The following is a 12745-nucleotide window of genomic DNA, read 5'->3' on the forward strand; positions in this document are numbered from 1 at the left end:
TACCCCTCTTCCAAACTAATATCAGAAATTCTTAGTTCGGCTGAATGATGCTGCCTGCTCACACCTGTTACCCCACAAGGCCCTGAGTGCACACTCTGCTCTCACTTGCTCGGTTTTCAGACTTGTGCACAACATCAGCAGGCACATGGGCTTTAGGGGCCCAAGACATGAGGACAGGGACAGCCTGGATGCTGGAGCAGAGGCCACCACAGCCTTCCTGTCAGCCAAGTTCATTGCCCCCTGTAATATATGGTGACCCACATTTTCCAGCAGCAAATGTCAGATCTCCTTTTCATCAGCGTATTCCCGAAGGAGAACAGAGGCTCTTCTCAGCCAACCTCAACAGAGGACTAGGCTCTTTTGTTTGCCTGAGATGAGTTTTCCTTCCTGCCTGCTTCCCTAATCAATCTCTCTCAAAATATCTGCAGTGAATCATGTTGTTGGAGTCATGCTTTTCACTTACAAAGCACTTCTGCATTCATTACCCAACTTAACCATCTCCCTGTCCTAGAAAGCATGCAGATTAGGGACTTTTGTTTCAATGTTACAAATAAAGAAACTGAGATCCAGAGAGGTTAGGTGACCGTCCCAAGATTTTGCAGCATACAAGCAATGGGGTAAAAATTAGAGACCTAATCTTTTGGCTCTTAGGCCATGTTATCAGAACCTAACCCCAACCTAAGCCAAGCAGCATCTGTACTGTAAAAATACATAACGGGTATACCCCGCTTCTAGCATGCTAAGAGAACCATGATTTTGTTTGGGTGGCAATGTGCCAGTCCCAAGAGATGACTCAAGATTGAAAGGAGCCAGTCGATGGCAATCCCATTTCCATTTGACTGTGCTCAGGGTAGCAGGCACACTCAGTGAGCTGGTTTGGGTTGGGAGAGGGCTCTGAGACAAATTTTCCTCCCTGATAAGAGGCAAAAGTCACATTAAGAAAAATCCCTGTGGCTCTTACCATATTTGAATCCTCTCCCAGCCAAGCTGTCCTCTCAATAAGACTGCCATGCATGGTCCCACCTCCTCATTTTTGCTCCTGCTGCTCCCTCCACCTGCAGTGCCCTTATGACTCCTCTCCCTGTCCATCCTACTCAAGCTCATGTCTCTCTCCCCTGGTAAGTCAGCCTAGACTAACCAAAGCCATAGAGCCTCCTCTTCCTGAGCATCTTTAGCTCTGACTGTATGTACATGTCACTCGATTCTTAGCTCTGACAGCCTGGAAGGACCAGTGACCTCTAGATGGGCACCCACTCCCCTATAATATGAATAACTTCTCAAAATAAGATAGAATAACTGCATCCTCATTTCTTAATTCTTACCAGTGCCCAACACACTCTTTCCTGCAAAATTAAACTATAATTTATTTCAACTTGATTTTCAATTTGATTTAATTCAATTCAATTCAGTTTAACAAACATTAAAAAACATCTACATTGTACCAGGCCCTGTACTAAACCCTAGAGGCACAGAAAGCTCATGGTCTGGAAGCAGAAACAGGCACAAAGACAATCGTTCTAGTGGTAGATTAAGACAAGAAAATCCACAGGGCTGCAGAAACACTAGAGGTAACTTGGAGCTGGGCAGGAGCGCCCCTCAATGGCAGAGACCTCATGCTGGGGGCACTGGGAAGGGTGGGGGGTTCCTGGGGGGATCCTCCAGGATCTTCTGTCTGATGTTTTAGGTATAGCAGGGCCTCAATAGATGCTGGTAGAATCCCGAGTTAAATCAACAACTCTGGAATGTCTTTTCTTTGGGATTTCTCCCTACAATTCCCACTCCCCATTAGGAGGTAGTCAAGAACTGACATTGAATCACAGGCAGCTGAGAGCTGGAGGGCTCTTTCCAGGCTGGATGCTGTAGCTCTTGACTTGACATGTGGGCAGAGTGAGACCGCCAGACGGGTTAAGTGACTTGCCAAGATCACACTCTCTTAAGAGGTGGGGCTAAGAAATGTCTTGGAACTTGACTCTTTGGAAGGAAAGAGGAGAGGCAATAGCTTCTTGCTCCCCAGCTAGTAAGCGTCAGAGCTAGCACATGTTTACTGGCCAGATTGAGTTCAAAGTCTGCACTCAGAGCCAGCACAGGGTGGGGCATGTGTGCTACAGATGGAGGCATGCAAGTTTAGGAGTGCAGGCAGGTGTGGGAGCAGCTGTGCAGGTATGGGCGCAGGTATGGATGCAGGTGCTGGGGGGTGCGTGGGTGCCTTGCTGAGTACAGATTTGAACATGCTGCAAGTGTAAGGTGGGCTGGGACTGAGTGATGTGAGAGTGTGAGTGAGCACAGGGACGAATGTCGGTGTGACTGAGTGAAGCTTGGGTGTGAGTGAAGACCTTTCCCCTAGAGGCAGGTGAATTGAGAGAGCAGTCAAAAGCCTGATCCTGGGGCTCTGCTCACCTTTTCACCCTAACCTTGGCCAGGCCACCCACCTGTACTGTCGTCATAGACCACGGTGGCTGACCGCCACTTGAGGTACTGAACCAGGTCGAGGATGGCGTGGCTGAGAGAGGCGTAGTCAGGGTAGAGATTCACGTAGAAGGTGTCCTTATTGTCCAGCGGGTGGTGCTTCCAGCGCAGCTGGATGTGTGGTACCTCCAGGGCGTTGCAGATGGACTGGACGGCATTGGTGCAAGAGCCCTGTGATGGCCCGAAGATCGCCACCACGCCCAGTGCCAGCTGGTCACAGGCTGCAACAGAGGAAGGGAAGAACAGTACAGGGGTCAGTGCTGGGTCTTATCATGCAGCTAGGGGCTGGGGGGATGGGGGACAATGATGTTGGCGATCTCATAAACACATGGGAAAACAGCAACTGGAACCCTCTGAGGGTGGATGACTGACAATCTCAATGAATCTCTATTTTCTCATCTGGAAACCAGGGTTGTAATAGTCCCTGTCTCATGGGATCACAGGAAGTCAAATGAGATATTGCATGTAAGCACGTCAGTATAGCCCTCATGCAATAGAAACAATGGTTACTTTTGACGTTGTCATCATTGTGATTGGCTTCACTGGCTCTACACCACGCCCTGTTCTGTGTGGGAACTTGAAACAAATAGCAATGACACACCTACTTGCTGATGACGCTGAAACTTGAAACTCCAGTCCCAACCTGTTTCCTAAAATCCAACTTGCTCATTTCATCTCTCACTCGACACCACCACCTGGAAGTCTGAGATGCATCTCAGACCTAACATGTCCAAAATGGAACCCCCTCTTCTCCTCCCAGCCTCCCCCATTTTGGTAAATGGCAGCTCCACTGTCCCAGCACTTTATGCCCCAAACCCTGGTTTTGTCTTGACTCTTTTCATTCTCTCGTATCCCACATCCCAATTCATCAACAACTCCTGTTGTTTCACCTTCAAAATATATCAGAATATGACTACTTCCCACCACTCTTACCCTGGTCCAAGCCACCATCATCTTTCACTTGGATGACTGCAGAAGGCTCCTTACTGGTTCCAGCTTCCTCAGTGATCCTATCATCTATTTTGCACTCAGCAGCTGGAGTGAGCCTTGCACAAACGAAGTGGATTACACGACTCCTTTGCTCTAAGGGTTTCCATTTCACTCAGTGTAAAAGCCAAAGTTCTTATTTTGGCTACTCCCCGCCCCATCCCCATACCTCCATCCGCACTGCTTTTCTGACTTCCTCTCCCTTCCTTTTCTCCTTTCCTTACAGCATCCAGGCCCCACTGGCTCCCATGATGTTCTTCACATATACTAGGAATACTCCTGCCTCAGGGCCTTTGCACTCGCTGCCCCTCTGACTAGACTGCTCTTCCTTCAGATCTCCACGTGACTCTCTCCCTCCCCTCCTTTAGGTCTCTGCATCTGTGTGTCTTATTGGAGAGGAATCACTGCACAGCCTATAATAGCAACCCCAATCCAGCCACACTCCCTCAACCCCATATCGTGCTTTATTTCTTTGTTTACTAAATAACCACGGAAGTGTTGTTTATTTGTTGATTTTAAATAAATAAATAAATTTATTTATTTATTTCTCCTCCCGCTAAAACGTAAGCTCCAAAGAGGCAAGGGCTTGATCTGCATTGTTTATTGTTGTATTCACAGTGCTCAAAACAGTACATGGTCTGAATAAGTGCTTAATCAACATCTGCCGAATGAATGAATGCTGAATCCCAGCCTTCAAACCATTCACATTCTCCGGGAGGCCCAACGGCTCAGGCAGGTCAGACAGGAGATGCTTCTGGGAAGGTCCAACATCAGTGGGCACAACACAGCATGAAATGAGCAGCCCCAGGACAGCTGGGGCTCGAAGGGGGATGTAGGCTCACACAGTGAGTGTGCCTTGAAGATCCATAAAATGGACCTCTCAGGGGCAACAAGGGGAGGGCTCCCCAGGAGTCACTGCCCCTTCTTCTGGCAATTATCTCCCCTTCTACTTTGGCCTTTTCCACTTCCGACCTATCAGGGGTGTGTGAGTGACTTAGACCCTAGACAGACTACAATTGACCTCCCCCGGCCACAGACATTGGTTTAGAGGATGATCATGGGACCAATTGGAGCTGATGGGATGCCATGATACTCGGTGGCAATGAGAACTGGGCATTTTCCCTCTGTAACTGGACCTGGGAGGCAGTAAGATCTGTAGGTGCAGTAGCCACCTTATGCTTACAGAGAAAGTGCAGTGCTTGCCTGTGAATAGAATCAGTGTGGTGGTGAACAGAGCCAAGAGAGAAAGAAATATGAGCCCCTCATCAAGTAGAACCCTAAACTTTGATTACTTGAATCAATACATTCTCTTTTTGCTTAAGCCAGTCAAGATTTGATTTTCTGTCACTTGCAACCAGAAAGACCCTAACTGAAGAGCATCAACAAACTCACCAGCCTGTGGCCATGGGAATGAACTATATGCACATGTATGAACATATGATACACATAGGAGGAGGCAGGACAGAGCACCTAAGCATGGATACCCAGTGGATTCAGATGCATCTTGGCTGCCTCAAGGACCTCTGGGAATGACCTACTGGGATCAGGTCTACCCCTAAGGGCCCAGGGTCAGAGTACACATGGAGGCACATATACCATGCAGCTAAATAAATGTTGTTAAGTCGAGCTAACAAACTTACATAAAATATGCTCTTTCCTCCCACCTTGACAAATATGTACCTTCATAACAACTTGGGATGTCAGGTTAGAATGGAGACTTCTCAAATGCAGCGACAAGGGGAGAGGTAGCTCTAGCTAACTTGCGCCCTTCTCTTTGACCACTGGCTCCACCCTGCACCATAAAAGGCCTTGCACTCTCTATGTGGACATCTTGGCCCTTATAACTGAGCTCTGGCCACATCTCTGCAAACATCTGCTCCTTGCTCAGCCTTAGATAGGGCCTAGGAGTGCAACCATACAGCATGACTCTCCCTCTGTAGGACCTCCCGGGGAGGAGGCTCATGTAGGCCTAGAGGTGGGTTCAGGGCCGATTGGGAAGGAAATTCAGGGTTACAGATACTTGGAGCAAAGATTAGAAGGGCAGGGCACAGGAGCTTAATGGGCAAGGCCCCTTGGTCCCACTGATCCCTTGTCCTGGGAGAAGATGTGTACCAGAGGAGGGTGAGGGCAGCACCTTCAAAGCATAGGCCCTGGGAAAAGGAAACTCTTGCCTGGGCTAAGGGTGGTACCAATGGATCCAAAGATACAGGGTAGTTTTGAACTTGTCAGAATGTGTGGTCTTCAGAGTATTTTTCTTCTCCACTGACATATACTCCCTCCTCCCTCACTGCCTCCTGGGAATAGGAGACATTATATAAAGTGGTTATTTTTCCTGAAATTTGTACTTCCCCTAAGAACACCAGAGAATGGCATTTATGGCCTAGGTGGAAGATATAGCACTCTGGGGGAGGCGGGGTTAGTTGCTGTTAGGAATCTGCTGGAACCACTTGGGACATGGGGCAGGACAGCCATGTGTGGGAAGCACTGGGGCCAATACGGAGGGCATCTTTTGAGTCACTAGGATTCCTATTGGCCAATGTCAAGTGCAGGAAAGGATGCTCAGTGGGGCATGTGGTGACTTCCTGGTGCTCCTACAGTTGTGGGACTGGAGTCCAAGTCAGAGAAGCACTGTTTCCTCCCTGCTATTGTTACCCTGGAGTCAATAAACCTTGATAGCACTCTGTGTGGCCGTGTGTGTGAAACAAACCCCAGTGATAACAAATGCTTCAAAAATAGGAACCCTGGGTATGTTGGTAAATTGTCCAATTTAGGGACTGTTCTCTTCTGTGCCCTTGTCCCAAGGAGGCCAGTCTCTGACCAGTGCCCTCACTGCCTATTTACATTGTTGTTCTGCTGTTTGGATGTGTGGTTATCTGCTTTGACCACTTTGTCCCTTTGAGAACAGGTGCTGCCTGAAAAAAGAGACCATGTGTGAGTCATTTTGTAGCCATGGAGGCTGGATATCAATATGGAGGAAATGATGACAGTGAGTAAGTGACAGCTGTCCAGGTCTAGTCACCCCTTCTTGCCCAAGCCAAAGGCCACGACACCCAATAAAATCTGTAGGTTTCTCTCACCCTATATCTCCTACCTCTGTTTTGAACCTTCTAGCTGTCCTGTGACATCCCAGTTCTCTGTCCCATCATCTCTCTCTACTCTTTCTCGTTTCCCTCTTGGACCTTCTGATCGATTACTTAGTCAAATGACTGTGTGTCTCATTCCTTCCCACTACCCACCTCCAAGAATCTGTATTTTTAATTTTCCCCTTTGATCTAGGCCTTGGAACAGGCAGGCAACTGCTACCCTGCCACCCTCAGCTCCACCCAGACCGACCTCTGAAGTCAAGCCGCAAAGTCTAGGTGTCCTGTTTGACTGAGGCCGGGGAGAGTGGACCAACCATCAATGATGACGATGTGGAGGGTTGTAAGAGTGATCTTGAAGGAAGTAATTTTGACATCGATTGTGGGATAATGGTAAAGGTAACTGTAATGAAATTTGTACTTCCCCTAAGAACACCAGAGAATGGCCTTTATGGCCCAGGTGAAAGATATACCACTCTGGGGGAGGCGGGGTTAGTTGCTGTTAGGAGTCTGCTGGAACCACCTGGGACATGGGGCAGGACAGCCATGCGTCATATTGTAGGGCCATACGATGCCATACAAAGGGCCATATTGTAGGGCTGTTTTTGATCCCGATGACAGCACTGATTAGCGGAATTGATGGCAATGTTGATGCTGTGACATAATGATGGGATGGACGCCAACGCCATGGCATGGATGGCGATGATGATGGTAGAAAGGATGATGGTGATATAAACGTTGATGAAGGAGCAGGGTGATAACAATGTTGGTGGTGAGGACAGTAAAGGTGGGGATGATGTCGGTGCCGGTGAGATTGGTGATGATGAAGGTGCCGGCGCACGACAGTGATGGTGATGATGATAGGGCTGGTGATGGTGGCAAGGATAAAAATGGAGGCGATAACAATTTTGATGGCATTGATGAGGCTGCTGCTGATGACATGTAAGTGCCATGACTGTAACTGCAATGATGATGGTAGAAAAGACGGCGATGATGTTGACGATGAGGAGACTGGTGATGATGAAGATGTTGCTGTCGTGGCAGAGAGAGAGAGAGTATAAAAGGAGAGGCGGAGATGGTGATGTTTATGTTAGGGGTGGAGGTGATACCACGTTGACGATGATGACAATGGCTGTGGGGATGCTGCACTGGGGCTGACAGTGGTGACGATGGCGGTGATATGATGATGATAACCACACATGGGTTTCATTCTGCCAGAGATGCAATGATTAAATCCCACTGTTGGGTGGCAGGAGGCATCAGTGCTGCCAATCACTTGTTTCTTCTCCTTGGTCTCTCTCCACATACCTTTTCCTGTCCCCTCCATGTTCCTTCCACCCTCTAATGATCTTCCAGTCTGGAAGATTCCTGTTTCCCCAGAGGGACCAGGGCAGAGGTTAGAGCAGCAGCAGCAGCAGCAGCAGCAGCAGCAGCAGCAGCAGCAGCAGCAGCAGCTTTAAATCCAGATGTTTCCAGGGCAGCAGCCAACCCTCGTTCTGGCAGCCCTGAGTGCATGCTGCAGTAATTACATTATTTGTGGCTTCAATTTTGAATCCATTTTCTGGTCATTTTACAGTAACTCAATCGTTCACAGTCATTGCAGGAGTCCACAGCCTGAATGCAGTTCCCTCTACCCCCTTTCTATGGCAATTGTAGTTATAGCAAAAATTATCTCAATCAATTTGTGTCTTAAAAGGAATTGAGCAGCCCTGAGAATAAGTGAAGGTAGAGGAGCCTGGGGAGTGCTGGGTCGATTCCAGGCCCGCTCTGGTCAGGCTTGGAAGAAAACACCAGTGTTCTCTGGGTTGCTGGCTCAGGCACCACCTGGCAGTCACTCATATTTTAATTTCCCACAAAACATTTAAAAATAAAGACAATAAGTGAAAGTCTCTTTTAATGGGGAAAGGCCTCCTGGGTCTCACGTGGAGGAAAGGAACTAATTCAACCAGAGCTGGCAGGGCAGGCAGTGCCAGGCTCCCTGTCTCTGCATCCCCGCACCTGATGTGCCCTGAGGTGGCTGGATCCAGCTGGTGCAAAAGGGAGTGGTGACAGGAAACTCTGCCGAGGGAAAATAAATTATCATTGGGTTAACTGGAATTAGGCCCAAGTTCACCCGCCCCTTGGAAGGGTCCTAATGATGCTCCTGAGAATTTTAAAAACCAAAGATCAAAAGGAAAAACAAAGATCACAGAACACGGGGCTCCCCAGGGAGAGAAGATGCCCGATGGGGAGCATGATCCGACAGCAGAAATGCCTCTGGGGTCAGGCAGTGGTGCTTCCAACCACAGCACAGGTCTGTCTTTAGTATATTATCAGAGAAACATTCAGGGAGAATGACAGCAGAAGGAAGCAACTTAATTTTTTTTTTTATTGAGATATAACACAATACAGGAAAGTGCATTTGTTTTAAGCACAGAATTTTATGAATTTTTTACATAGAACTGTGCTCGTGTAATTGCTACTTGGATCAAGATATAAAACATTTCCAACACCTAAGTGGGTTCTCTCTTCCCCTTTCTGGTTAATATCCACTGCATACTACTCCTTCCTGCAGAGGTAACCACTGTTTATTCACTCAACATCATGTCTGTGAGGTTCATACATGATGTGCGTAACAAGAGTTTATTTATTTTTTATTACTGATTCAAATTTCATTGTACAACTTCACTCTTATCTATCCATTCTACTGTTGATGGACCTTTAATTTATTTCCAGCTTTTGGGTATTATCAATAAAATGGCTAGAAACATCCTTGCCGGCATTCGTTTAGCTTTAGTAGATACTTTCAAACAGTTCTCCTGAGAAGCTGAACCAGTTTTCACTATCACCAGCAGTGCGTAGAAAAGAATTAACCTCAACCCCTACCTCCCACCGTACATAGAAATTCGATTTGGGATAGATCGTACAGCTACTTCCGAAAGGTAAAACAATAGAACTTTTAGAAGAGAACACAGGAGAATATCTTAGGATAGACAAAACAACACAAAAGGCATTAACCATAATGGAAAATATGGATAAATTAGACTTCTTTAAATTAAGAACTTTGCTCCTCAAAAGATACTACTAAGAGAGTGAAAAGGCAAACTTATCTGCAATAGATATATGAATACATATATTTAACTAAGGGCCCTTATCAAGAATATATAAGACTCCTACGAATCAATAAGACAATGGCAAACAACTCAATTTTTAAAAGTGGTTGAAAGGCTCAAAAGGCACTCCAGGGGAGAGAAGATTCAAACGATCTATTAACATATGAAAAGGTGTTCAACATCTCTGGTCATCAGGGACATGCAACACACACACACACACACACACACACACACACAATGAGATGCCTACTACATAAACCATCCAAATGGCCAAAATTTGAAATAAAACTGATTTTACTAAGAGTTAGAAAAGCTGTAGTGCCAAGTGCTATCCATTGCTGGAGGGAGTGCACATTGGTATGGCAATTTGGGAAAACTGTTTGGCTGAACATATGCACATCCTATGACCTCACACTTCCATTCTTAGGTATATACTCAACCAAAAATGTGCACACTTGTGTGCCAAAAGACTTGACAAAAATGTTCATAGCAACACTATTCTATGACCCCAGATGGAAACAACTCAAATGTCCAACAGTAATTTTTGGTTATAAAAACTGTGGCACATTCATACAGTGGAATGCTACACAACAATGAAGAGCAAAGTTTACTGTTATATTCAATACTATAGGTGAATCTTACAGATATATTGCAGGAGGAAAGAAGCAAAACTTAAAAAAGTACACACTGGTATTCTACTTACGCAAAATTCAAAAACAGGCAAAACTAGTGTATGGCACCAGCAGTCAGAACAATGGTTCTATAATACAGCAGCGAAAAGGCAAAGGGTGGAAGAGATGGACAATAATTACATAATCACACACACACGCACATGCACACACACACCAGGGTTCAGAGTTGTGAAATAAAAGTCCGGGGTGTTAAAAATGGAAGCAGGGAGACCTTATCTGGGGGCTCAAGGAGGGCTCCCCAGAAGTTTGAGAGGGGAAGCATGAGTTAGTGAGATAAAGGGCAGGGCAGGGGGGGTGAAATTTACAAGAGAAAGGGAAATGCAAGCAGAGGGTGCAGCATGTGCAAAAGCCCTGAGGTGGGAGGAAGCGAGGCACCCTGAGGATGGTAGGTATGGCTAGAACCCAGAGGCTGAAGGAGCGAGTGGCACAGATGTGGCTGGAAGGTGACATTGGGACTAGACTCATGGGTCCTGATGATTTGGAGAAAGAAGATGGGACATGCCGTCTAGGATTTTAAGCAAACGAGCCACATGATCTGGTGTAGAGTGGGGAGGGGCTGTAGCTTTGCTCACTGGGATGTTTTTGGCTGTATTTCCGGAGCTGGGTGTTTCCATCTCTGGTCTGCTCACCCACCACTGACTGGGCAGTTTCACATATGCAGGACTGTAAGTTCCTACTGGAAGAAGTGCCTTAAAAGGCTCTGAAGCTCTGCCAAGGCTCACTGCTGCCTGGGGAAGGTCCTTGCACTGAATTGCAAGTGCACCACTAGAGAGTCATTGTATTATTTCAGTGGGTTTTAGAAAAAAATGGACAGAAGATTCAGCTTAGCCCTTTAGGATGGTTCTGCCCACATGGGACTCTGTGTTCTGACTCCAGGTGTTTGTTCTGTGTCCTGACCTTTTGACTGAGCAGTTTTGGTTGAGTTCAGTCATTTTCTAGATAGACAAGGCCAGGCAGAGGGTGTTAGCATGGACTCTCAGCAGGGAAGCGTATACTCGATTGCACAGTGCTGGCTGCAAGGTATGCTGGGGAGAGAGTGTGGAACACATGGGCAGGGAGGGCATGCCAGCATGGCAGAGGGGCGATGGACAAAAGACCGCTCTTTGAGGCTGTTAGGGTGGCGTGGCTAGAGGGTGAGGTGCCTGTAGTCTGGGTGCATGTTGGCTCTCAGACTCAGGGAAGTGGCCTCAAAAATGTCAGCGTTAGCTGTGTTCAATGTCAGGGCCCCTCCAATCTTCAGTGCATAAAGAGAAGCAGGGTGGGAGGAAAAAAGGGCCAGCAGTGGGAAAGTGCCTATAGGTATGAGGTACCTGACTTGATGACTCAGTGTGTGGAGAGCAAGTCAGCCAATGTAATGAGGGCAAAGTCCTTCAAATGGTACTTCAAATGTGCCAGACATTGTTCTAAACATGTCATAAAAGTGTTGCCATTTTGCAGAGGAGAAAACTGAGGCACATATTGCCCAAGGTCAGACAACTAATATCAGAGAGGACAGGGTGCAAGTCCAGGCAGTCTTGGCTGCAAGCCCATTCTATACTGCCTTTCTGTGCTGAAATGTTTATCCACAATGTTGGAAAACAGAGCTAGCAGCAGGCAGCACCTTGGCAGGTCTGTACCTGGGAGCCCAGGAGACCTTGATTAGCTACTTGGACCCCTTAGAAAGATCAAGGGTCCCCTATAGATCGGCCTCAATTTTTCCAAAGTGCCTGGATGATTCTGTCTCTAAGCTCAACTGACAGGAGTCTTGGACAATGGTGCTCAGACCTCCACACCCCATTCTTATACTAGTCATGCACTGATTTACTCAATGATCGTTTCATTGAGCATACACCAGTCTTTTAGGTGCCAGGACTACATCAGTCAATAAGAGAGAGCCTTCTTGTCAGTGGTGTTGGAGAAAAGGGCAAAGATATTAAACACACACAATTATTTAACCACTAATGTGATAAGAGCCTTGAAGAAGAAAAGCAAGCAGCTATGACAGCAAATTATAGGAAGGATGACTCAGTCTTCTCTGGGAGTTGCATGAAACTCTAAGGTTCTATAAAAGTTATTTCCAGAGTTATTTAAGCCATTAAGTTAAATTTCAATTAAATGTGTATATGAATTATATCTTTAAAAACAGTAACAAAAGAGCATACTTGTATACTCAAATGTGCTACATGCCACATTGGAAAATGCTGGCTCATCCAGGTATTGGCAAGTTAACTTGCTTGTTTTTTTTTGTGTGTGTGTGTGTGTGTGTGAGAGAGAGAGTCTTGGAACAAAGTTCTCCAGTCCTTTCTGTGTAGCCATTGGCATTTATTGTAAATGTCTCACTAATGAAGAAGAAGGCAGCCCAACACTTGTTTTTAAATTTTTTCTTAAAATTCAGGTGTAGAAAAACTGATTGGATTTACTACAAATTATTTTTACGATTTTCTTGTTA

General features: G+C 46.5%; 1 protein-coding gene across 2 annotated transcripts in view; it reads right to left on the reverse strand.

Annotated features, from left to right (window-relative positions):
• Nucleotides 1-12745, reverse strand: part of GRIK3 (glutamate ionotropic receptor kainate type subunit 3) — a 213468-nt gene that overhangs the window by 65542 nt on the left and 135181 nt on the right. For both annotated transcript variants that reach the window (XM_011357999.1, XM_011358000.1), the window contains exon 3: nt 2430-2687. In XM_011357999.1, the coding sequence (XP_011356301.1) occupies nt 2430-2687 (258 nt within the window). The remainder of the gene's footprint in view (nt 1-2429; nt 2688-12745) is intronic.

The sequence above is a fragment of the Pteropus vampyrus genome, unplaced genomic scaffold (genome assembly GCF_000151845.1).
Source record: "Pteropus vampyrus isolate Shadow unplaced genomic scaffold, Pvam_2.0 Scaffold36, whole genome shotgun sequence".
NCBI classification, from domain to species: Eukaryota; Metazoa; Chordata; class Mammalia; order Chiroptera; family Pteropodidae; genus Pteropus; species Pteropus vampyrus.